Source organism: Pollachius pollachius, assembly GCF_949987615.1.
Source record: "Pollachius pollachius genome assembly, chromosome: 5".
Lineage (NCBI taxonomy): Eukaryota > Metazoa > Chordata > Actinopteri > Gadiformes > Gadidae > Pollachius > Pollachius pollachius.
In genome coordinates, this window is record NC_136938.1 from 19,659,584 (window position 1) to 19,684,491 (window position 24,908).

A 24,908-nucleotide genomic window follows, 5' to 3' on the forward strand; every position below is an offset into this window, starting at 1 on the left:
TCTGCACTTTCTGTTGATTACCTCTGGGGGCCTGTGCTGTCACCGTGGCTCTGAGAGAGAGGCTCAGCCAGGAAACATTGCCTGATGCCTTTGTCATGCGCAGCATTTATGATAGTATACCCCCGCTCTGTGACGGACCGATCCAAGGAGACCTCTCATAGGAAAGTCATCCCACAAGGAAACCCGAGGGTCAAGTGGAACACTTGAGGGCTTTGATAACAGATTTGGTGTCGCGGTAACGCTGCCACTGAGGTCTCTGGAGCATAATAAAAAAAGAAACACACACAAAGTTATTTGGTTTTCAGTAATTATGTTCTTGCTGTTAAAAGGGCTGTTGGTGAGATTAAAGAGCTATCATTTTTGCGTAATTGGTTACAAATTCCACAACAATTCGTTAGCTATTATTGAGTGACATGCTCATTTCTTTCCATTCAGAACAGGTCTTCCCTGGTTGTGAGCTGAACACATGCAACAGTTGTCAATGCCCAAGACACAGAGGGGGGAGAGTGGAGAAGCAGGGATGTTAACGACTGTCCCATCCTACCTACATCCGCCTTAAACGCTTGGTGTGTGTAATCAGGCTTTGGAATTGAAGATTTGCGTTCATGTTGATTTGTAAACGATACCCTCGGATTAACGATCCGTGCACATGGATTTGTATTCCGTGCTCATTCCGTGCACACAGATTTAGAAAACCGTGTGGCTATTGGGAATCCGAGGGCACAGTTTATAAATCGGAACACATGGACTTACACATCATTTTTTCTTTACCATGTGTAGAGACTCAATTAAATTAGCCCTGCAAAAACAACGTAGACATTTTTTATTTACAGGGGGGGGGGGGGGGGGGGGTGTACTAATGATGAAGTCACATTCAAGTCTAGTTGAGATGCTCAGTGGCAATACTGCAGTAACTGTAAACTGTAGTGAGAATGGATGGGTGAACAAAAGACTAAGTCTGCCCACAAAAAAAGTTTTTATTTGGGTGGGCCTACACGACAAGCTAACAGGGCCTCCACTTGCTGTTGTCACAACCACAGGTTGTTGGTTCTAAACCTCTCCTTCCTCAGCTTACATCTGTGGTCTAGTGGGGTTTTCCAGCTGTGCCTTGGCCAGGCTCCCAAACCAGGGCGTGTTAAGAAGGTAAAATTGCGGTGGCTCGGTTTATACGGCTGCTATTAGATTTCAGTGCCCATATTTTCGGCATCGCTGGATCCAGTATCGTTTTTCCCTGTGTCCTCTTGCCAAAAACACTGAGCCATGTTTTTAGCCCTTCTTTACTCCAGCGCCAACAGGGCTGTGTGCGTACGTGTTTGTGTGTGTGTTTTTTTTTTGAATAGGTGTGCATGTGATAGGGTGCATACATGTGTGGGTGTTCATGTGTCAGTCTGTGTTTTTGCAGTGGTGCTTGTGACTGTGTGTGTGTGTGCATATGTGTTTGTGTGGGTCTGTGTAAGTGTGTGTGCATTTGTTTGTGTGTGTGTGTGTGTGTGTGTGTCTATGAGTGTGTGTGTGTGTCCCACCTCCTCAGGGCAAAAAAGCAGGTTTACTTTGTTCCTCTCCCTACATCTGGTTTATCAGTTTGATATTTTACACTGAATCATAGTTTAAGTTTAAACTATGCCACACTCTGCCATAGTCTTAGGGCAGCATTTTCAAAGCCATTGTTCATATCTGCCTTGGAAGCTTGTTTTTAAAACCCAAGTCTGTCAGCAGCAGAATTATATTACTCCTAATTCGTCATGACTTCACCGCAGGGTTTACGTAAAAAAGAGGAGGCTGATAAGAGCGACAGCTGTGTGGGAGGAGATGGGCTCATTTGGATGTTTTCATTTGGAGAAATGTTCCAGTTATGGTCATTCACAGGGATGGCTTGAGAACCAAACCTGCAAGGAGCATTGGGAAGTCAAAGTGGTCTAGTTAAATGTGTTGATGAAAAAAAAGGTAAAAGTTTGTTTTCACAGAATTTTACGTTCTACATTTTGTGTTGGGGAGCCAAATAACTTAGATGATAGTGTCATTAAAGACAATTTTAAATTGTATTGTTTGTATTAAGCATCTGTAAATATGAATATACTTATACAATAAATCAAGACAGAACACTGATTCTTTCTGAAGAGCAATACAAATGTAACAACCTTCTAGTAATTTCCAAGAAATATTTATTGAAAATGCAAATGTACATTTGTATGGTACAAATCTCACCTCAATTCAGCTAATGTGCTTCCGTGGTTGTTTATAAAGTTCAACAACAGATGTAGATAATGCATGAAAAAAATTGCTTTAGATATAACACGCAGGATTGTACATATCCGTCCATCTCTATTACACTGTGATACAACTTCCCAGATATTTATTTTAGAAGAGCTAACTTGTTTTAGTGCTATTACCCCCAGCGACATTATGAGAGATTAAAGGTCAAAACTATATATTGGTCACTGTGTTTTTGTCAAAATTTTATCTCAATCGGATTATGGGTCCTGAACGCTTGCACATGTGTTGATTTAATCATGGATGAAATTCATCAAAGATGAAATCAAGAAACTTGTGCTTTGTTATACTCAAATAAATAAATAAAGTGCTCCACATACAGTTTGATTTGAATCATCCAAGCAACACCTCCCCGTCTTTGATTGTATTGGTTAAAGAATCTCACTGGGTATATATAGTTATTTCCTCCTTTTGTTTTTAAGGTAAATGAAATGTAATAATGCCAAACACACTAGTAATATACTTATATACAAACAAAGCACAATTGAACTCTTTTCCATAATGTAAAAAAACAATGTTCTATATTTTTAATTGCATGACCTATCTGTTTTAAGGTCTGCTCTCCTGGTGGACTAATATCCTACACATATTATCACTATTACTAATTTAGTTTGATATAAACATTCACAAATTATTTCAACCTATTAAACCACACATTAGAAAAGTATATTTTTCTGCTGTTGTCCTCAAAGTAGAAGAGCTGATTCTTTTGTTTTGCTGAAGTGTTGAATTGAGGGTTTTATGTTCCGATTGTTAGTTCCCAACCTGGAGATTCGTACCAATAGATAATTCATTTTTCCCTTTATATTATATATCCAAGCCTTCCAATAAATACACATTAATCAATCAAGTGCAATAGGTGGAGAAGATAATCTTGTCTATGTTTAGCCGCTGCCTTCCAAATCGTTTAATGGTTCACAAGGGAAGTAATCTATTAACACTCCCCATTAACACTCCCCATTAACTCTGGACAACCCTAGTAATGTTGTCCAGGCCACCCCTCATGTTAAAGTTCCATTCCTACTATACCAAACTGCTTTAGGTGTGGTTGTGTACCCTGGATAAGTGGTACTTCGGATAAGCATCGTATGTCAGGTGTTATGGTAAACAGAAAAAGAAAAGGCTTGACTCGTTTAAAGACTAGTCTAATTCCTATACCATGGGTTCAACCCCTCTGAGCCCGTCCCACTGTGGCTCTTGTACCTTTATACATCCTTCAGTAACTCTTTGCATTCAAACACTCCACACATCAACCTAAACCGTCACATCCGGAAACATGCTTCATGTTTCACAAAAGTGTAGTGAGAAAACAATAAAAAAAAGAAAAGGAATGTTTAAAATGTATCACATAATGAAATATGAATAATGAATGCACCATGGAATGCTGAAATCATTAAGGCCTACAACGTTGCCTGCCCAGAAAGTTTCATCTGCGTGTGGTTCACCGTGAATGTGTGTGTGTGTTTGTGGTTGAGTATCAGTCTGTGGGTGTGTGTGTGTGTCTGTGTGCAAACTATTGGTTACATATGTATCCGACAATTAACAAAAACAGATGTGCGTGCATGAGGCGTCAATGTTGTGTGCACTTGTTTGATAATTGCCATGTGTCAGTGCGACTAAATGTCAGCTACTCTGTATGCAAGTGTGTGTGTGTGTGTGTGTGCGTTTGTCAGTGTGTGTGTGTGTGTGTGTGTGTGTCAGTGTGTGCGTGTGTGTGTGTATGTTTGAATGTCTCATCGGTTATAAATGTGCATGCATACGTTTGGCGTGTGCCGATGTGATCGGGATGTGTACGGTGTGTGTGTGTGTGAGTGTGCTCTATGTAATGCGTGGCTACGCCCGTGTTTAGCGGCCGGTGGCTCAGGACCACTGACAGGAGCAGTCGGTGGGCTCCTGGATGGAGTAGCTGACCCAGGTGGAGTTCCCGCTGCAGTACAGCTGCACCGAGCGCCGCTGGAGAGCCATCTCACGGCAGCACTTGCAGAAGCGGGCGTACGTGTTGATGTTGTAGTTGTAGATGCTGGCCGAGGGACACTTGCCGTCGCAGGACACGATGTTGACCTGTGAGAGAGGACAACAAGCACGCAACAACAGCTTTGTTGTATGGGGTTGAAAAGACACAGACCAGTAGTCAATGGAAATCAGGCAATATACAAACAGGACCCACACATAAGGAGATGAATATAGACGCAACACCAATTTCACACGGGAGAGGGAGGAGTTAATCTCTGAGAGTGGATACCATGTCCCACTGTAAACTTGGCTCTTGAGGCCTTGGAGGTGGAGCAGGCACCCGAAGAGGATCAACCCAAACAAAGCACTAGGAACTGACCAGACAGGTGTCTTCCGTGAGCAGTTCATTCCATGGAAATTCCAATGGAAATCCCTCATCATCTGCCCAATGCCTAAAAAGAACAACCTCCCCTGTGACAAAGACCTTCGCTACGAAGCCTTGGTATCTCTGGTGATGAAGAGCTTTGAGAGGCTTGTTCTTCCCCAGCTACAGACGGACGTTTAAGGGCAAACTGGCCGACATCGGTTTGTCCTCAAGCACCATAGAGGGGTGGATGATGCTGAGCTGTCACTGCCGCATGGTGTATACACGCACACAGAGGGCCGAAGAGGCTTGTGATGTGTTGATTATGGGGCTCTTCAAGAGCCTTCAATGCAGTTCATTCTCACCAGGTCCCAAACCGCTCAGAATGGATATTCACCTCCACCTGATTATCTATGTCCCTGCATTTCTCACTGAGAGGCACCAGGCGATCAGAGTCAACAATCACCTCAGCTTCAACACAACCCTGGCCATTGGAGCACCCCAAGAATCAGCCATTCATCAACTACTGGATGTTATTCAACACTGTCGTTCTGGACTGCACCATCTCGGAGGGGCGGCTCGAGGACCCATCGGTCGATTCTCTGAGTGGTGCAGGGACTGAGGAACTACCCTGACCTCAACCGCTCCAAGACAATTTTTTTAATTTTTTTAAAGATTTATTTCTAGGGTTAGGGTAAAGTTATGGTTAATTAATGTAGCCTTATGTAAAGTGTTTCCTGCATTTTATTGGTTTTTCTGTATTCTTAATCTCCATATTCTGTTGTCAACGTACCGGCCTGTTGCTGCGGCAATCGTTCTTCCTGATGGTCATTCTCACCGTCACCCTCTGACACGACTTTCCATCTTCTTTGCCTGTTTCAACGACAACAAACACAACAGACTCAACGGGTCGGAAACAAGAAGAAGGACAAAAACGTGTGCAGAGCATACACCTGGACAGAGGAGAACTGCAGCCACACAAGGAAACGCAGAAGGGAGAGCTAACGAAGGCTGAGAGGTCTGTACATATGGCAGTAGCGAGCTGATCCACACTTTTTGCTCAAGCACTACATTTTAGAATGGGTGATGAGAACGATCGACAAGAGGATCTATTCTATTTTAGACTGTTCTCCAACCTCAACAACAGAATAAGTTGTTTGTCAATATGACCCAAAGCAACCCATTTTTTTAAATCTTCTGCATTGAATGCATAAGATGTTTCGTTTGTTTCTTAAAGGTTGTATCAGCGATGCTAGGCTGAAACATAAATGTTCACATCCATCTGATCTTTCCTCACGATCCGCTAGCTGGCCGCCCCGTTAGCGGGTCATCAAAAAAACGTGTCTCTGTAGGCAGCCTATGCTCCGAGATCGTACACAAAAACAAATGGTACTACCAACCACTCAAAACCAAAATAAAAAGTATTCCAACCAATCAACGACAAGGGGTGGGTGTTGTGGGGTTTTGCGCTGCGTTCATGATAGTTTTAACTGGATGCACGAAACACGGAAGGGAAGGGTGAGCTGGCTCTGTTTGTTTGGGATCTCGCTTGAAATACCAACAGAAGTGAGGTCACCCAACATCGCTGATACAACATTTAATGCAATGTATTCTATCGTCGCCATGGTGATTGATATGGACCCAACTACGCCTGAAACCATGCAGATTTCATGTTGTTTTCAATCATTGTCATTGCGTTGTGCGGTCATCTGGGCTGTTGGGTTAAGTTATATTTTATGTAACTGATGATGTTCTTTCAATGGAGGATCCCAGTGATGTTTAATCCTTCAGAAAGGTATGATATTAGTAGGCGACCTAGGGGTCAAGGACACTTGGGATTGAGCTAGAGACCTGGAATCTCTTTTATATATAGGGGAGCTGTACCAGCAAACATTTATATGGGTGACAAATATTGACAAACAACCTATTCTGTCGTTAAGGTTGGAGATCACGTTGTTGTATTTGGTAAATATTGTATTTTGGAGGCGTATATGGATCATATTATTTGAGAGGTCTGGTATCTAACAAGGGACTGCCAGACCAGATGAAACTTGATTGATATTTTGGTAAGTACTGCTAAATTATTTTAGCCTATTTAGTAAAGCTTACTTCCAAACCTGTGAAGGCCGCACTGTATTCATTAATCATCACATCATCGTCTTTCTACATTTCAACCTGGTTATTTAGAACTACAATAATGGTTCCTACAGTAATTAACCAAAATGATTTAGTGACTAATAAGTAACACTTTCCAGAATAAATGCAGTGACTGTGATGATGAAATGCAAAAAATATTCAGCAAACATTGGGAACAATAGTTGTGCAAAGAGCAAGTGTTTCTGCGCAAGGAAAATGAGAAGGTAAAGCAATCAATCAATGTGAAAGCAGAAGGCAAAGAATAAAGGCTGCAATCTCATTTGGATTGAGGGAATGTTAAACTGCCATGAGATTATAATCATAGCAACTTTATCTTAAAAACAAAACGCTATTAGAAAAAGCATCTGGATTATAGGTTCTTTAGTAATTGCAAGCCATTGCAGAAGTCATCTGTAAGCAAATATAATTTTTGTTCCGCCACAATATTAGGACAGTTGTTGCCATATGATGATATGGTTCTGCGCTTGTTGAGTTTAGGATACATTTGTAGGACCATTACGAGACAATTTCAAGTTGCCATGCGCTGCATATCTTCTACAATGGCTCCACAGTTAACATGACACCCAAACAACTGACAGATCCCACCACCAGTCTAGACGGAGAGCTACAGATACGAGCATGCATCTAAACATCTAAACAACATCAACAAAACATCTATCACTGGTCTACTTGGCCACTACCAACAGTACATTGTTGGCGATCAACAATGCACTGCCCAGACGGTGCGAAATGGGGGAAGGGTTGAGCGTTGTCATGTACGTGAATCCACAAGGAGCGTGGATGGAGTCAGCTTAAATGACATGGCTAGTTGTTTGTTTCTCTGGCCATTTCAGATTGTATTGCTGTTTAATTTGGTTTGGAGGGTATGTTCGGTAGTATTTTAAGAAGGGGAGTACATTGTTGAATATCAACAATGTTGCTGGAAAGCCTTGTAGTTTTCAGCTGCTTGTTTTCTGGTACCTCGTTCACAGTTTGTGTTAACTGTAGGTGTCAAGGGACTAACGGGGAATGGGTAGAGAGAGAATCCAGAACCTGGTGGGATTGGTACATGATGGTAAGCTTTAGCATATGAACCACACACCCACCCTGAAGGGCATCACATGCTTTTCAGTGACACTTGCGATCAATGTTATTCAATGTTTCTGTTGTCAATGATCTTTTATCTTAATTCTGGGATTCACTGAAAAGCATATTTCTGTTTGAAAAAAATGAAAATGTCCAGGTCTTAATAGGCATTTAAACAAGACACAAAACAGAGATGACATGAAAGCAGTTAAACCCAGAGAGATTTGCACATTTGGGATTCAACCCAACTGGAACTATTTCAGCTTGGGTTCTGAAAAGTTGGTAGTGAACTAAATGAAGGACAAACATGTTTTTGAAAACGCATGTTAGACGGTGGACACACGACAGCATGTTTAGTGTCAGATGTGACCTATTTGTCTAGAGGGACTACACTACTAACCTACTGTATCTGCATTTTCTTTAATACTCACATGTCCTGCAACATCCGTCCATGTAACTTAGAATACTTCCTCCAACCTAAGAGCAGACAGAAGAAAAAAAGGCAGGGATATAAATGCATGCATTTTTACATTATGTGTGTGTATGTGTGAGTGTATATATGTGTGAATCTGCATATGTTCACACATATGTTTGTGGGCATACATGAAGAGTTTTTGTGTGTTTGTGTGTGTGTTTGTGTGTGTGTTAGTGTGTGTGTGTGTGTGTGTGTGTGTGTGTGTGTGTGTGTGTGTGTGTGTGTGCGCGCGCGCGCGCGTGTGTGTGTGTGTGTGTGTGTGTGTGTGTGTGTGTGTGTGTGTGCATGCGTGCACGTGTGTGTGTGCGTTGTGTGTGGGTGTGGGATTTGGCCTATACTGCTGACCTTCATGCACTCTGTCTCGTTGAAGGGGGGGCAGCTGAAGGCGTATGAGATGAGTGTGGGGCCTGACAGTGTGTCTGCACACTCATACTTCTTGCAGTTGGACACCCAGGTCTTCCCCGGCTGCAGAGGCACATGGCAGAAGCACATCGGTGACAACACGCATAACTACAACCAGCTGTTATCCTGAGCTACTTATGAATAAATGTCAAAATAATAAATCATTCATGTGTGATACATAATTAACATTGAGGCACCTTTCAATACCTTTCTTACAAATATCAGACATTAATGACCCTGATTAATACAAAATAAGAGGAATTTAAGGATAATAATTGAGATCTTTCTTGAGGGGCTTGAGGTTATGCCAACTTCACAAGGATTAGGATTTACATCCTAATGGCATCAATACTTTGTACTTTAAGGTGGTACTGTTTAAGTGTGGTACCATAACGCAATACATTGCAGCCTCAATGAGTGAGCTCATCATCTGGGTGAGAGGAAAGACTCATCATAAGGAGACAGTGAGCTGCACCTTTTGTACCCTTTGGGTCAGGAAGGTACGAGGCAATCGTGCAGATGATGATTTAATGAAGAAATGAATAATACGCATTACAAGTAATTCCCGTGCTCTCCGTTTTCCGTCCTGTGTACCTTATGGAGCGCTACCGTGCCGTTCTCATCCCGGTAGAGACAGGAGATGTTCCTGCACACGCCACAGCATGATGTCTGGTCTCTGGGGGCAATGTACAGCTGGTTCTGCAGCAGGACAAAAAAGATATATACATGTATACAAAAAAAATCGAAATCTTAATGTATGTGATCTATTATATCTGTTTGTTGTATCTCGGTGTGGCTGAGCTTAGCAAAACCATGTCATGTATAGACAGAGAGAAAAATAAAGAAAAAGAAAGAAAGAAGAAGAAAGAAGGAAAGAAAGAAAGAAAAAGAGAAAGAAAGCAAGAAAGAAAGAAAGAGAAAGAAAGAAATAAATAAAGAAAGAAAGAAAGAAAGAAAGAAAGAAAGAAAGAAAGAAAAAGAAAGAAAGAAGGAAACAGGGAAAGAAAGGAAAAAAGTGAAAGAAAAACAGAAAGGTAAAAAGCAAAAAGGTCAAAGTGAAGAGTGAGAGTAGGAGAGCCCCCCTGAGGGCCCCAGAGACCCACCGGCTGGCAGCGGGCGGAGCAGTTGGTGCTGAGGGTGCGGAGGCGGTGGTAGCCCGTGGCGGGGTCCAGGCTGCCGGTGCACTGGGTGCTGCGGCACAGACCGTCTGGGCTGTGCTCCACCAGCGTCTGGCCCGGGCGCATCAGGCCACGCTCGCCGTCCACACACACCGCCTCACGCACTGCTTACCGCCGCCGCAAGGACACGCACACACACATACGCACACGCGCACACACATACGCACACACACACACGCAAACACACACACACGATAAAAGACACATATGTCATGACATGTACATTGTACAATGGAGACTGCTCTTCAGCAGCATAATAAGGACGAGAGAAATGATTGGAGCAGAAACAACTACATTTAAAAAATTAATTACTTGAATGAAATACTAAAGACCAATAGAGGAGGGAATTGCATTGAGAAATAGGTGGGAGGGAGGGTGAAAAACTGAATTAAATACTACTATGCATAGTGTAAAACAATCTTCAAGAAAGAATATTAAGGTGGTAAATTAAGTGTTAATTTAATGAATATATACCATTTGAAGTCATAAAAAACAGCTATTGTATTCTAGTTAAGTATTAATTCACATCCTTTCAGTGCAATGATATAAATGTTAATTGAAGATGGCCAGCTCAAAACGGATGCCTATGCTGGAGGAATCCTGTTGAATGTATTCAATATCAAACATCTACATCTGCGGATGTTTGTGCAGTGTGCTTGTACCGAAAAGATCCTATGAAAAGTGATGGCCGTTAGCATGAGATTATTTTAACAGTGCCTGTTAAAGATGTTGAACTCACAGCTTGTATTTAGTTCTTGAAACCAGAGACGGGTTTGAGCCAGAATAATTTTGAGAGCTGATTAAAGTTAACGTTCTGTAAGTGTTAACTGAATAATCTAATTATGAAAGGGTCAGAGACATTTCAAAGGCCAACATGCTTTGACGTTACTTGGCAATAGCTGCCAAATACAGAAAAAGAATGTGCAAATCGGACTTTCCCCGTCTGGGAATCAGCGGTGTGATTTAAAACTTGTGTTGCGCTACTATTAGTGCTGTAGGCTAAGGTCCAAAATTAGACGTACCGCATTGGTATCTTCTGCAGGCACACTGGTTCACTGGGTCCGCAAGGAAGACTCTGTCCAGTTGTGTGGTCTCCCCCTTTACCCAGAACATTCACAGTGTGTTAATAGAATCACAGCATGGCAGCAGCATGATTATGTCACTCAACATTGATATTGAAAATATTATAAACGCACCAGTGCACAGTTCGGGGCGGAGATCTTCTCGCAGGAACACACTGAATAGCAGCAAAATCAAAGATGAATCTTTTCAATATTAGAATTTACAAATGCAATATATAACTCCAACTCTTGATTTGTTCGATTTATATTTTTGGGAGTGCGTTTTTTTGCGTCTTAGTGACATGGGACTGGTGTTCACTTAAAACTATCAGTAATACTTTTCTGCAAATACGTATGAAACATTAACAAAACAAATTGATTTAAACATAACATACATTTACATTCATAGTATACATAAACAAAGGGAATTCCATGAGAGAATGAACCACTTCTGTAGGGATCAGATGTCTCTCACCAGTGACCCATTCAGCAGAACCACTGTCCATGTGAAGGACCTGTACTCACCACAGTTGTGGCTTGGGCAGCACTGATCTGGACTGGACACAGGAGAAACAGACATCCCCACAGGACAGCTGAACTGGGAACACCTGTGAGTCTCACAGACTACACACACACACACACACACACACACACACGCACACACACAGACACACACACACACACACACACACAAATATTCAAATATGAAATTCTATGAATAGGAAATTCCATTCTGAAATCATGACATCTATATATATATATATATATATAGATAGATAGATAGATTAATGTGTATCTGTCTGCCATTTACTTGAGGTGTGTGTGTTTGTGTGTGGATGCAAATGTTTGGGGGCCGATAGACCCCAACCTTGACGACGCGTCAACGCGTTAATGACATAATGTCTTCACCTACTTTACATGCACTTTCATTTAGAGGCATCACTTCACAATCATCCCATATTCTTTGTCTATAGTTTTTTTTTAGCATTCATAGACAACTTTTATAAATCCTTTTTTTAGACGCCTTTATCCAAAGCGACTTAAAACTTTTCATACACGTATATACGACGGAGTCAACCAGCCAAGTCGACAGCCAGCTCGGCTGTAGTAGTTAGGGTTAGGTGTTTTGCAACTAACCCTATTACTACTGCCTCCTCTACAGCCATAGAGGTTTAATATAATGTTTGATCTGGAAATTCGATAGTTTACAGACTATGCTATCAAACCAGTGTAAAGCAACAAACATTATAAATGATTCCATAAAAGAAAGTCTAAATGCACAGATGCCAAAGCAGTTCTCTCCACACACTTTGTCGTTCCTTGTACCCGGGCACACACCCATGGCCAATCCTACACATGGCTGCAGTGGTACACGCTAAGGACCACATTAGGTACACATGACGTGTGGCGGGCGATTTGCACGCACAAATAGTTACGGGAAGTCGGCACCTGCTTGACATGTCATCATCTGCGTCTTGATTGGAATGAGAAAGGTGAAAGACGGATCCATGCTATGAGGCCTGCGCTTGGCAAGACGTTGAAGTGATGCCGTGGTCCTAATCGGGGGTCTAACAGCTCCCATGTGTGTGTGTGTGTGTGTGTGTGTGTGTGTGTGTGTGTGTGTGTGTGGTCTCTCCCTACCACACTGATAGTCAGGACAGCAGTGGTCTGTGCTGTTGGCGTCCACCGTTAGCACCTCCCCCTCCTCGCACAATGGGATGCTCTCTGGACAAGCGTTACACACTTGGCGGAGGAAACACAAACACACAGACGCAAACTTTCAAAGATCTTCAGGGTGATTACACACAATGACGTTCAGATTAACTTTCTTCTCATAAAATGTGAAGAAACAACAGTGAGGGAACTGGAGTAGCCAACAAGCTGAAGTCTGTAGCGAACTGAGTCGATGGTCTATGGGGGTTTCCATGTGTGTGTGAGTGTGTGTATGCAATCATGTGGACTCACTGCAGATGTGCGCTAAGCAGCAGCTTCCGTCAGTTCTGGTGGCGATCAGGGACTGGTCCTCTCTGCACACTGGCACCTCTGACTCACACAGCTCAGAATCACACTCTGAACAATCGCACGCACACACACACACACACACACACACACACACACACACACACACACACACACACACACACTCACACAATCACACACACACACACACACATAAACAAACACACAAGCACACGCAGCATCAACGGATCTGGTTCAATGCTGGAGCTTTATATGCAGATCAATGTGTCATTGGGACATTAACACTCACCACACACGTAGTGGGGACAGCAGGAGTCCTGTCTGTAGTACGACACAAGCTTCTCTCCGTAATGACACAGCGGTGGGTTCACAGCGCACAAACTCTGGTTACATACTGTAGGGTCACAAGGCATTGAGAACCACTCATCATTCTGATTAGTTCTGTACACAGACTAGAAAACCCTTGACATATTGTTGGGGACACTGGCCATCGTTTGGAGTAGATTGTACAGTATCTATCAATTCATGTTTTGTTATCCGTATGTAACTACTGTCTTTATATTTGAATATATGTTAAGACACAAATAATATGAGCTTTTAGCTTTTTTCATGTATAATGAATCAAATGTATGTGTGTGTGTGTGGGCAAATACAGGTGCCACATTTGCTGTTCATCTGACTGGATTCGAATAGAGTTCTATATTTCCGCTTGCTCTGTCGCTGATGTTATGTTAATCTGATGGCCTGAACGTGTTATATGTAAAGACATGGCTTCACATCCACTGCTTGTGACACAAGGCCAGTCACTCTTGCACAAGGGACTGAAAAAACCTTGCAAGATAAGACTGGACCAACCAGGCTAGACTATGTTGGCCCCAATGCAAGATTTCAAAAGAAGATTTCTCTTTAATGTTTGTCGTCAGTCCACATCATGAAGCAGGTCTGGGTCTAACCACAGGCCTTTTGGGCTCATGTCTGGGTCTCAAGTGAGGGCATTCTGGGCTTTGGAGTGGGTCTTACCACAGGCCTTCCCGGCTCAGGTCTGGGTCTTACCACAGGCCTTCCTGGCTCAGGTCTGGGTCTTACCACAGGCCTTCTTGGCTCAGGTCTGGATCTTACCACAGGCCTTCTGGGGACAGCAGTTGTTGTCGTCGGCCAGGCTGATAACCACCTCCCCTGCTCGATGGCACACGGGCAGAGCCACAGCCGAGCAGTTGTACTCCACGGGCTTGATGGCATCGTTCTCACAGCGGTACATGCAGCAGCCATCTTTAGACGCCTTCCAAAGCTCCCCGTTGGCCCGGGGAACACCGGCGCTGTCTGTGCATGCTAGGGTTCACACAAAGGAACACAGGCATGGTCACATATGAACATATGAATCCCAGGTGTCAGGAGTTCTTTGCCATTCATGTCATCACCCGAAATTCTTATGATCGTATGAATTGCCTGGAGTGCGTAGGTTAAGACCTCTATTTAGGGCTCTATTGTACGGTTGCGGGGTATGGGGGGAGGGGGGTGGGGGGGTGCCTTACCACACATGTCTGGGGGTATGCAAAGTGCTGAGTAGGGCCTGTGAAGCAGGGTGCCTTCAGGACACACACAGCCCTCGGTAAGGCCTGAGCACTGGCCTGGCTCCGACTCAAAGTCCTGGTTGGGGCATGACTGTGCCGTGCAGGCCGGTACACATGCCTGGTAGCGAAGGGTCCCGGGGCAGGTGAAGGCTAGAAAACAAAACCAATCTATGATAATCACAACAAATTTCTCCCAACACAAATATCCTTCTCCTCTCATTGTCATTGACATTACAGTGTGCATGGTTTAGACTGGTGGATTCAAAGTAGAAGAATAAAAGTGCGATAGAGACTCACGGCAGTATTCCTGACTGCGCCATTCGATGCAGATGTTGAATTTGTGGCAGGAAGCAACGTAGGCAGCGAGAGCCACACAACGGTTGTTGACGTACTCTGCGTCACGCACCCACATTTCACAAAATGTGCTGGGAGGAACCTGCGAGTTCAATGCATTGTTTTTAAACTCATTCCGTTTATTAGTAATTCCCAATTGTGGGTCACTAAATTACTACCGAGCATTTCTGTTTCAAAATATTTATGCATCAAATATGGAACCTGAGTAACAATACCATAATATGTTTGCATACATATGGCTCTTAAGTAACATTACTGTATTTCTATATACTGCACCTAAGTAATATTAATATAAAATGAATCCATACATATGGTACAAAGGGTATAAACCCTCAAACAATATACCCTGAATTATTCAACTACACAGGGCATGAACCATCAACCAATATCAATACACCCTGATTCATTCCACTACACATGGCATGAAACACCTTAACCAACATACCCTGAATTATTCAACTACACAGGGCATGAACCTTCAACCAATATCAATATACCCTAGTTCAATCAACTACACAGGGCATGAAACCCTTAACCAATAGACCCTGATTTGTTCAACTACACAGGGCATGAAACCCTTAACCAATAGACCCTGATTTATTCAACTACACAGGGCATGAAACCCTTAACCAATAGACCCTGATTTGTTCAACTACACAGGGCATGAAACCCTTAACCAATAGACCCTGATTTATTCAACTACACAGGGCATGAAACCCTTAACCAATAGACCCTGATTTATTCAACTACACAGGGCATGAAACCCTTAACCAATAGACCCTGATTTATTCAACTACACAGGGCATGAAACCCTTAACCAATAGACCCTGATTCAGAAGAAGGGGAAGAGAAGGCGGGACCTACAAAGTCGTGGCAGGGGAGGAAGGAGCTGTCCTGCAGCATCGCCATGCAGTCGGAGCAGTCGCTGGTGGAGCAGTTGACCTCGCGGCGGCGGCTGTGACTGATGTAGCTGGTGGTGTTGGGAACCTGCCAGCTGTCAATGAACAGTGCCGGGTCCTCGCTCTCCCCCACCACGGTGCCGTTGGCCAGGGCCAGGTCGTTGGCTGGGTCGCCGTCGCAATAGCCTGGTTGTGGGGGTAAGAACATATAAAGGCTTTGTTATGGTTCCACGTTGACGCAACGCAATGACCACCCAGTTGCTTCGATGCAGTCGTGAACCTGTTTTGGTTCTGCGCCGGGTTTACGTTGGGTTTTCATTAGCGGGCCAATCACAGCCCTTGCTGCTGCATCGCCTCGAAGCAAGGTCAAACTTTTTGGGAGGCGCACGTCAGCCCCTTGCGGTGGACGCAAGGAGGGTCCGCAAGGACGTAATGGGTCCGTAAACCCCCTTGCGTTGCTTCAACGTGGAACCATAACTGAGCCTTAACAGTTTGGTGGACAATGGCTACACACATTTTTGAGAATCATTGTACCACAAAATGTAATCATTAGTCTGTTGCTCTTCATGAAGAAAGACACTGATAAAACGCTTGTTTTTTGGAGTGTACAAACTTTGTCATGTGTTTTTCAAACATAGGAGGTTTTGTTTTTGAATCACAATCTCTTTTGTTTATATTTACTAACACACAGTTACATAATATACTTTACTCCTCACATGTTTAATTCTAACGGAATAGAGAGCAGTTGAGAGCCAGTATGGCATCAGATATTAAACTAATTGAGAGAAGGGCTATCGTATCAGAGATCATCATATGGTAGCTACTGGAGGAGGGCCACCTACCACAGAGACCCATGGTCGGGAGCCTGTTTCCAGGGCTCTCTGTCTCTATCACCATCATGCCGGTGCTGTGGAACCACTGGAGTTTGAGACCCGACGGGCTGCGGATCAGATACATGTTCCCCGTGTCCAGGACCTCGAAGCCAAACTTCCTAAAACGTGGCTTGGCGTACCTTGAGTTGACATAGAGCTTAACGGACCGAACGAAGAGTCCAGGTTAGTTTTTGGGTTCAAGATGCCTTTGATTCTCTATTTTAAAGAATGCATTATTACGTTTCTATCCATTGTACTTATCTATATGAACGAAAATGAAATTCAATTGAAAAGAATCGCAGCAGGGTCCTACCCTTCTCTGAAGTCTGTTGATAATAATGTGGTTCGACCCGTGGCTAATGTTTAGTGCCACAAGACACAGGTTGGTGAAATTCCAAAGGAGCTTAAGAAGAAAACAGAAAGCTACGTTATCATTTTCAGAACATGACTTATAACATAGTGTATTGAACTTACAAAGTGTCATTAAAAATACAACAATAATTAAACATCTCCCTGACTTACTGCATCCGGGTCAGAAGGGCATTCCTGAACCAGGACGCTGATTGTCTCATTGGGGAGCTGGGAAAGAATGTATGAGGCTGCTTTGTAGATGGCAACGCTGTTCCCGTCAAACGTGATGACATTCAGGTCGGGGAATACTGAGCAACGGCCTGAGGAACACAGAGAAGTGGTACAAATAAAACGCTGCCTTTGTCTCCTGATAGTTTCATGAGAAAACATATGTGTACATATCCAGAATCCATCCTTACATGAAAAAACAGAGTGCATGATCTTTGTGGTGTGTCAAAAACAAGTGTTTGGTGTGTTTGTTGATGTGTGTTTGTGTGTGTGTGTGTGTGTGTGTGTGTGTGTGTGTGTGTGTGGGTGTGTGTGTGTGTGTGTGTGTGTGTGTGTGTTTTGCAAGTTACTCACAGGGACAGTCCCACTTTGGGCAGCACTTGTCTCCATTAACCAATATTGCAAATCCCAGCAGACCACAGTTTGGGGGCAATGAGTTATATGGACAGTTTTCCGTTTTGTTGAACAGGACCAGCTGACTGTTGACACATATATACTTGGTGCACTCATCAATGAACTCCGAATAGGGAGGCTGGAAAAAAAGACATTCAGGAAAACATAGACACATGGTGATTTAAGGTTGACAACATTGGCATTGAACAAAGGCATTGAAAGCATTATCAGGGGATCAAAGCAAATATTGAATACACAGTTCATGTTGAAATGGAGCAAAGTAAATTTCCTTACAGTGCACATCCTTGTAGAGGATATCGCCATAGAGCTTGTGACTTTCACCGTGGTCCTTGTGGCTGCCAGGGTGGAACCCTGAGCAATGGGCACAGGTGATGAAGTTGACCCTGGTGTGGTGCTTTCGGATGGCTCTCTAGGTTTTGTTGGATGCCTTGACGTCCCTGTTGGGGCTGATGTGCTGCTGGGCCTAGTACCAGGGCTCCAAATGGAGGCCACCTCAGCAGGAGGTGGAGGAGTAACAGTTGTTCCTGCGGCCGGAGCAGCCTCAGTCTCTTTGGTGGTGGTGGTCTTCACAGATGTTACAGCAGGCGACCCCCTGGTGACTCCCATGGGGACATCAGTGGGTGTTTGGAATGTTGTCGTGCTGGGAACTGGATCAGGACCTGATGGAGTGGTACTGGTGGTGATGGCAACTGGTGTGGTAAGGAAGACACGCTCCAATCCGCTCTCTGTAGAGGCTGGCACTGAGGTAGTCCGGGTTGATGTCGATGGGACAACTGGGACTACAGTTGTCCCGGTGATTGGTGTTGTTGCTGGTATACCAGGCGTGGTTAAGCTTGAGGTGGCTGTTGAAGAACTTGTTGCAGTGCTAACCCTCATGGTTGTCCTTTTGGTGGTTGTGACCTCGGGGGGCAAGCTTGATGGCGACGTGACTATTGGTGTCATCAAGGTTTCTGTTGCTGTTGTGCTCTTTGTTGTGGTTGTTGCTGCTGGTCTGGATGTTAAGGTTGATGCAACTCGGGTGGTGACTTTTTCTTGGTGGTGTGTGGTTGTTGAAGTAGTTGGGGTCTGTGGAGACCATGAGGAAGGTGGCAGAGTGATGGAGGTAGTCGTGGGTACCTCCACTTTTCCAGTCAGTGGCGGAACCCGTGTTGCCTCAGTCCCGAGATGTGGAGTGATTGGCCTGTGTGTCGTAGTCCCGACCCTTTGAGTGGTTCTAGCAGAGCTTGTGGTACGAGATGTCTCAGGTGCCAAAGGTACAGCTGATGGTTGCTGGGTCGTTGCTTTAGTAGTCACATCTGTGGGAGTTCTAGTTGTAGTCGCAGTTCCAGTTGAGGCTGATGAGGTTGCCATGCTAACAACTTTCTTTGTGGTGATTGCAGCGTGAGGTATCCGGGCGGTAGCTGTCACAGAGACTGTAGGGGTTGACGTCTTTGAAGTGACGTGGGGAGTGGTCACCTTTTCAGTTCCATAAGTAGCAACAGAGGAAGTTTCCCAATGGGGCTGACGCCATGGCTCAGAGGTCGTTGTAGATGACATCTTAAGAGTGGAGCTTTCTGTGACTGTTGGCACAGGTATAGAGGTGGTCTCTGTTAGAGTCACAGGAGATACACTAGATTTTGTGGTAAATGGAGGTTGAATGGAGGTGGTTGATGCATCCGGGAACTCTATAGGTGCAGTAGTTGTGGTTTCAGGTGGAGTTGGAATACTTGCAGACCAGGATGTGCTCTCTGTAGAATGTTTGGAGGTTAAAGGAGGAACAACAGTGGCTTCTGTTGTCCTAAATGGTGAAGCCACAGCTGTGGTAGTGATGGATTCAGGTCCGTGAGATGCAGTGGATACCAGTGTTGTCACCTTTTCTGTTTTTGCTCTTACTGTAGACACTGGTGGCATTGGACCGGCTAATGTGGTGGTGGTAGTTGGTTGCATGTGAGTTGAGGTTGATTTTGCTAGCTCGGATAGGGTTGTAGTCTCTGTCTTCTCTGTGGTTGCCGTGGATGTAAAAGCTATAGTTACCTCTTCCCTGGGCAGCAACGTTGTTGTTTTACTTGTTGTGAATGGAGCGACTGGTGTGACAGCTTCTGTGGTTATCGCCAGAGTGATCACTGGAAGCAAAGTTGTTTGTGTTTCAGTGCTAGATGTAGGAGGCAAAGGGGATGTCATCCTGGAAACTGTACCCAGTGAACCTGGAGTGGTGGTGGTCGTAGTGGGAGGTGAGGCTTTCTCTGTTGTTCTGGGCCCTCTAGTGGATTCAAGGTAAGCGTGTGTGGTACTGGTGCTAGCTGTGGTAGTCCTCTCTGAAACTACGGCCTCAGAGACAGTTGTTGGGCGAAGACCAGGAACAGTTGTTGTAACCACTGCAGGATGAGTGGTAATATGCATGGTGTCTGGAGTGTCGAACGCTGGTGAAGTAGATAGGGTGGAAGTGGTTGTTGGTCTCTTGACAGTGCTAGTAGTTGGGACACCGGTGGCGGTGGCGGTGGTGGTGGTGGTAGTAGTGGGGCTCATTGTAGAAGTTAACTTTTCCTTAAGTGGAGGAGATATCTTAGCCGAGGTGCTGAGCCACAACAGAGCAGTGAAGGAAAAGGGGGGAGATGTTGTTCTGGAGATAGCAGGGCCTATGGAGCTCAATGTGAATCTAGGAGAACTTGTTGTTTCAGCTGTTGCACCGACTCCAGTGCTTAGTGATGCCGATGTCACCTTGACGGTCGTATGTGGCGCCACCATCTCTGATGAGACAGAAGAAGTATGTGGTGCTGAAGGAGATGTGCTCAGTCTGCTAGGTAGGTCAGGGGATGGAGAAGCTGAAGTGGTAGGTGGCGGGCTTAGAGAGATGCCAGTAGTTGAGATGATTGATGATGCGGCATGTGTAGTTTGTGAAGCAGAGGTAGGCTCAGTAGTTGGCAAATGAGTAGTGGGAGCTTTGTGTGGGGCGCTTGATGTTGTGGAGGAGGTGGTGGGGGTAATAGTTGATGGGGAGATAGGGGAGATGGAGGATGTGGTGGTGGTTGTAATAGAAGATGGAGATCGGGTGGACATGGTGATGGTGGTGGTTATGGGAGAAGTGGAGGATATTGTTGAGGGGGTGGATGTGGAGGGAGTAGTGGTGGTGCTGGTGGAGGGGCTGGTGGTGGTGGACACGGTGGATACTGAGGCGGTGTACACAGCGGAGGGAGTGGTAGTGACGGGGGGTAGAGTGGAGGTTGACCGGGAGGAGGTTGAAGCAGTGGTGGTAGTGGTAGTGATGGGGGACGTGGTGACAGCTGTGGCCGGGCTGGTGGTCCCGGCAGAGGGGGAAGAGAATGAGGTGTTGGTGGTGGGGAAGATTGTTGGGGTGGTGATGGGTAAGAGAGTGGAGGTGGTGGCTGTGGAGGTGGTGGCTGTGGAGGAGGTCGAGGGGGTGGAGGAGCTGTGGCTGGCAGCCTCAGAAGTGACAGCTGCAGGTGTTGTCTCAGCACTGGGCGGTGTTATGGGCTGCACAGCAACTGCAGGCTTAATGCCTGAACCCAAACAATAAAACAACTGTTAGAAAAGTACCCAGCGAGGCAGAGAGGAACATAGACAGACAGACAGATAGCGACGGAAGATAGGATGTGAAACAGGGACATGGAAGGAAAACAAAGAGGGTTAAAGGGAATGCAAAGGACCAACATGTCCAAGGGAATCAAACCCTTAGATCCAACTTGGGCATGGAGGATTAGTCGGCTTAGTTTATGCGAGCTGGAATATTTCAACATCTAAGAAACCCTACACCCCCCAGTAATGATGTGATGTACGCACTAAAAGACACACGCCAAGGGGGAAGGGGGAATTCGACTGGCTCTAGCAGGCGGATGCACTGGCTTTAGTCCAGCATATTTACTTTCAGACAAAATGTATTGACTTACATACAATGTATGCTGTATACCGGTATTACTATGAATAGTGAGGCATTTGTTAAAGAATGAAATTGACTTTTTTCAATACAACAGACATCATGTAATTATGTATGAGTATCAGCAATTAATGAGTGCTGATTCTGTTTTAGTTACTTCACTGAAATTATGTACACAGAAGAAGTATATTTGTCAACAACATAACTTAATACTGAGAGGTCAGATTCCAGGACCTGAAAGCTCTTGGAATTATTACAATGTTCTCAGCGAAAAGTCCGAACAACTGACAGAGACAGACGTATAGTGACAGAGAGAAAGTGACAGACAATAGAGACAGATATATGGGGATAGAGATGGAGACGGATAGTGTCAGTGAGATGGTGAAAGGGGAACTCACAGTCCTCTGAATGTACACATCGGTGCGTGACCTCGTCCAGAACCATGTGTGAGGGACACACAGGAAGACAGCCCTCCACTCTGTGGAGAACAACGCACAACAACGCTTCATCCTCTGTTGCAAGACTTTTTAGACATTTCTCAATGTCTAAATTATTAACTTGAACTATAATTGACCAATAAAGTGCCTTGAATAAGTCTATTATAATACTAATTGAGTGAACCAAGTCATGTTGATGTTATTTCCTACATAACTACACTGCCATTTGCTGTGTAGTTGTAACGGCATAAATCATGGTTAATCAAAACATACCTTTAATCACATTTTGTCATTATTATAAGAGCATAATCTTAGAGATTCTGTCAATTTTGGTATAACTTGTTAGATGGAACTTGTTACACACTGAATATTGTGACTGTAAGAGAGTCCATGTACATCAGCACATAATAACAGCAGCTATAAAGTATTGTTTTCGGATCATAAACCATTTGATGTGGAAAAAAAACGGACTTAATCGAGACTTGGCTTGTGAACACTATACATTGCTGCAGTGTGAGGGGGGTTTTGGGACAGACCACGGGGACTTACTTTGGAATAGTGACACAGGCTGTGCCAGAAGGATCACTGCAGGTTTTAAAGCAGGGGCTGACGCAGGAGTCATACCGCCACTGGCACTGAGGACCTACCGCTGGGCTGTCTGGACTCAGGCCTGACCAAAATAGATACAAGCACTTCACTTTGCCATCAGTTGTAAAAAATACAAAAATGTTAAGTATGTTACAACAAGCTCATGGTTGTCTTAAGATCTTATTTTTGCTATAGCTTACATTTAGCTTTGCATTCCAGTGCTGCTTTGCATTCACACAGAAATAACCTGAAGGTTTCAGAAACTGTTCTTGGTTGGCTAACTAGGTTTATTCCTGCTAAGTACTGTATTACATGTACATGGGTAATGTGCTGTAGGCAAAGAATACACCACATATATATTCCTAAACATCAAAGCTTTTAATCAAGAGAGCCACTCCTGAACATTCTGTTTTTTTCTTTTTAAGTGACGTCTTAAGTGCCAGTATTTCATTCTGATTTAACATTTCAAATGTCCCTGCTCGTTCCTACATGGGGATTACAGTATGTTAGTAAATTAGGGAAAGCGTCTACAGGCTGCCTATTTCTTTGACACTAGCACTAGCTTCTCCTCTCCACCGTCCTTCTGCCCAGGATATGTTCGGCATTCACTGCTGTCAGCATGAAATCCTATCTGCTATTGGCCCACAGCCTCTGAGGCTTGCTAGGAGTTTTCCATTAACTAAAACAAATGCTGCTCATATATTTAGCATCGGTAATTGCCCTGGTTACTTTCTGAGCTGACTACGTGAGTGCAGTGCTTGGTGCCGCTGACCTTTGACCCTGGTGGGGGGGAGTACTGGTGACAGGGTATACAGAATCTGTCTAATGGCCGAATGGTTGGAAATATAAGTGGCGGTTACTCCACAGCTGCCATATCCTCTTGGTGAATGCCCTTTGACCCTGGGTGGTTTTTGGTAAATGCCCTTCTCTTTGGTAACACACACACACACACACACACACACACACACACACACACACACACACACACACACACACTTGCTGGTTGGTTGTACTGAATGTAATGGCACGCTCACATCCCCACTTACACGCACACACTTGCACACATGACATTGCTGTGATTTAGGAAATCCCTGGCACAAAACCGCCGCACGCTACTGACAGAAGCTCTCAGTTATGCCGTGTGCTTCGGAGTGTGCCAGTAAACAGCTGCAGCAGTTTTGTCATGACAACACAATGGCCCACATGTCTGCGGAGAGAAAGGGCCAAGTGACCAGCCCGGCGGGATCTATACATGGTGGAGTCGTCTTACCGGGGACAACCTGCTTTCATGAACTCAGCTGTCATACGGTGCAGGCTGGGGCTCCCCAGACAAGAGCACATGTTACTGTGCAAGGTAATATGTGGAGAGGTATGCGACTTTAAAGGGAAAACAAATGTGAAATGATTGACCGTTGCAACAAGATGTATCCACTACACACCTAACAAATATCTAGGATATAAGTAAATGAGGGATTCATTTACTTATATCACTTTTATTTTTAACATCATTGAATATTGGGCTATAGATTGATGTGAGGCTATTGAATCTACTTTGATCCAACTGATGTACTCACACACTGTCATACATTACCATGGCTTCAGTCAACCATAATCTGGTAAGGTAATTGTTCTGCGTTTGTTTAGCTTCCAGTTTCCACAATGAACACATTACCTGTGAGTTTGAACAGAGCCCCCCTGCGGAAGGCCGGCCAGTTGCGGTGCTTGAGGAGCTGGAGCCTAGGGGGGCTGGCGTGGAGGAAGTAGCCCCTCTTGGAGAAGGACTCCAGAGAGTCGTAGCCGGGGACCGAGGTGTCCCGGTGGAGGACAAAGGTAGCTCCGCCCCAGAATGCATCACTCTCCTTCCACTTGGTCAGCCTCAAGTTGCCCTGTGGCCTGGCCTCCAGGAAGTAGTTTGGCCTGTCCACCGCCTCGAACGATACTAGTGAAGAGTCTGATAGGGCCGGAGTAGCAGTACAGTTTAAAAATAATATTGGTGCTTCTCAATCACAACTGAAAACAATGATGTTGTTATGTGCTGTGTAGTCACATCCATTTCCATCTCATCCGATTTTTGTCTGTACACTACTGCTGATTTCCACAAAATGACTTGAGTGGACTGACGGTGTAGCAAACATAGTGCTTTTGCATCAGCCTAGCTAACAGCAATCTTGGCTTGGAAAAGCTGTAACGGCGGCTAGTATCTCAGGTTGCCAGATTAACATTTAGCAATCCGATCCTGTGTCTTTTTGGGCACTGGAAGTCACCAAGACCACATCTTCAGCGTCAAGTGTTTTCACTCGGACACACAACTCTCTCCAAACAGTGGCTAACTCAGGATAAAACAGTGGAAGAGGAGAAGTCCTGCCTGGCTGGCTTAAAGTCAACATTGCTATGGCCATAGGCTGGGGGGGGGGGAA

General features: G+C 44.6%; 1 protein-coding gene across 1 annotated transcript in view; it reads right to left on the reverse strand.

Moving 5' to 3' along the window:
• Nucleotides 1-4,131: 4,131 nt before the first annotated feature.
• otog (otogelin) overlaps nt 4,132-24,908 on the reverse strand; it is a gene marked incomplete at both ends in the record, with an annotated part of 48,848 nt that continues 28,071 nt past the window's right edge. The window contains 25 exons of the mRNA XM_079736500.1: nt 4,132-4,332; nt 5,382-5,461; nt 8,242-8,287; nt 8,631-8,750; nt 9,282-9,386; nt 9,791-9,969; nt 10,888-10,963; nt 11,062-11,102; nt 11,452-11,550; nt 12,568-12,669; nt 12,892-12,996; nt 13,196-13,300; nt 14,026-14,235; nt 14,439-14,627; nt 14,775-14,913; nt 15,696-15,916; nt 16,573-16,759; nt 16,916-17,005; nt 17,125-17,273; nt 17,536-17,713; nt 17,869-18,335; nt 18,466-18,660; nt 21,865-21,944; nt 22,453-22,573; nt 24,164-24,442. Of these exons, the coding sequence (XP_079592626.1) occupies nt 4,132-4,332; nt 5,382-5,461; nt 8,242-8,287; nt 8,631-8,750; nt 9,282-9,386; nt 9,791-9,969; nt 10,888-10,963; nt 11,062-11,102; nt 11,452-11,550; nt 12,568-12,669; nt 12,892-12,996; nt 13,196-13,300; nt 14,026-14,235; nt 14,439-14,627; nt 14,775-14,913; nt 15,696-15,916; nt 16,573-16,759; nt 16,916-17,005; nt 17,125-17,273; nt 17,536-17,713; nt 17,869-18,335; nt 18,466-18,660; nt 21,865-21,944; nt 22,453-22,573; nt 24,164-24,442 (3,764 nt within the window). The remainder of the gene's footprint in view (nt 4,333-5,381; nt 5,462-8,241; nt 8,288-8,630; nt 8,751-9,281; nt 9,387-9,790; nt 9,970-10,887; nt 10,964-11,061; nt 11,103-11,451; nt 11,551-12,567; nt 12,670-12,891; nt 12,997-13,195; nt 13,301-14,025; nt 14,236-14,438; nt 14,628-14,774; nt 14,914-15,695; nt 15,917-16,572; nt 16,760-16,915; nt 17,006-17,124; nt 17,274-17,535; nt 17,714-17,868; nt 18,336-18,465; nt 18,661-21,864; nt 21,945-22,452; nt 22,574-24,163; nt 24,443-24,908) is intronic.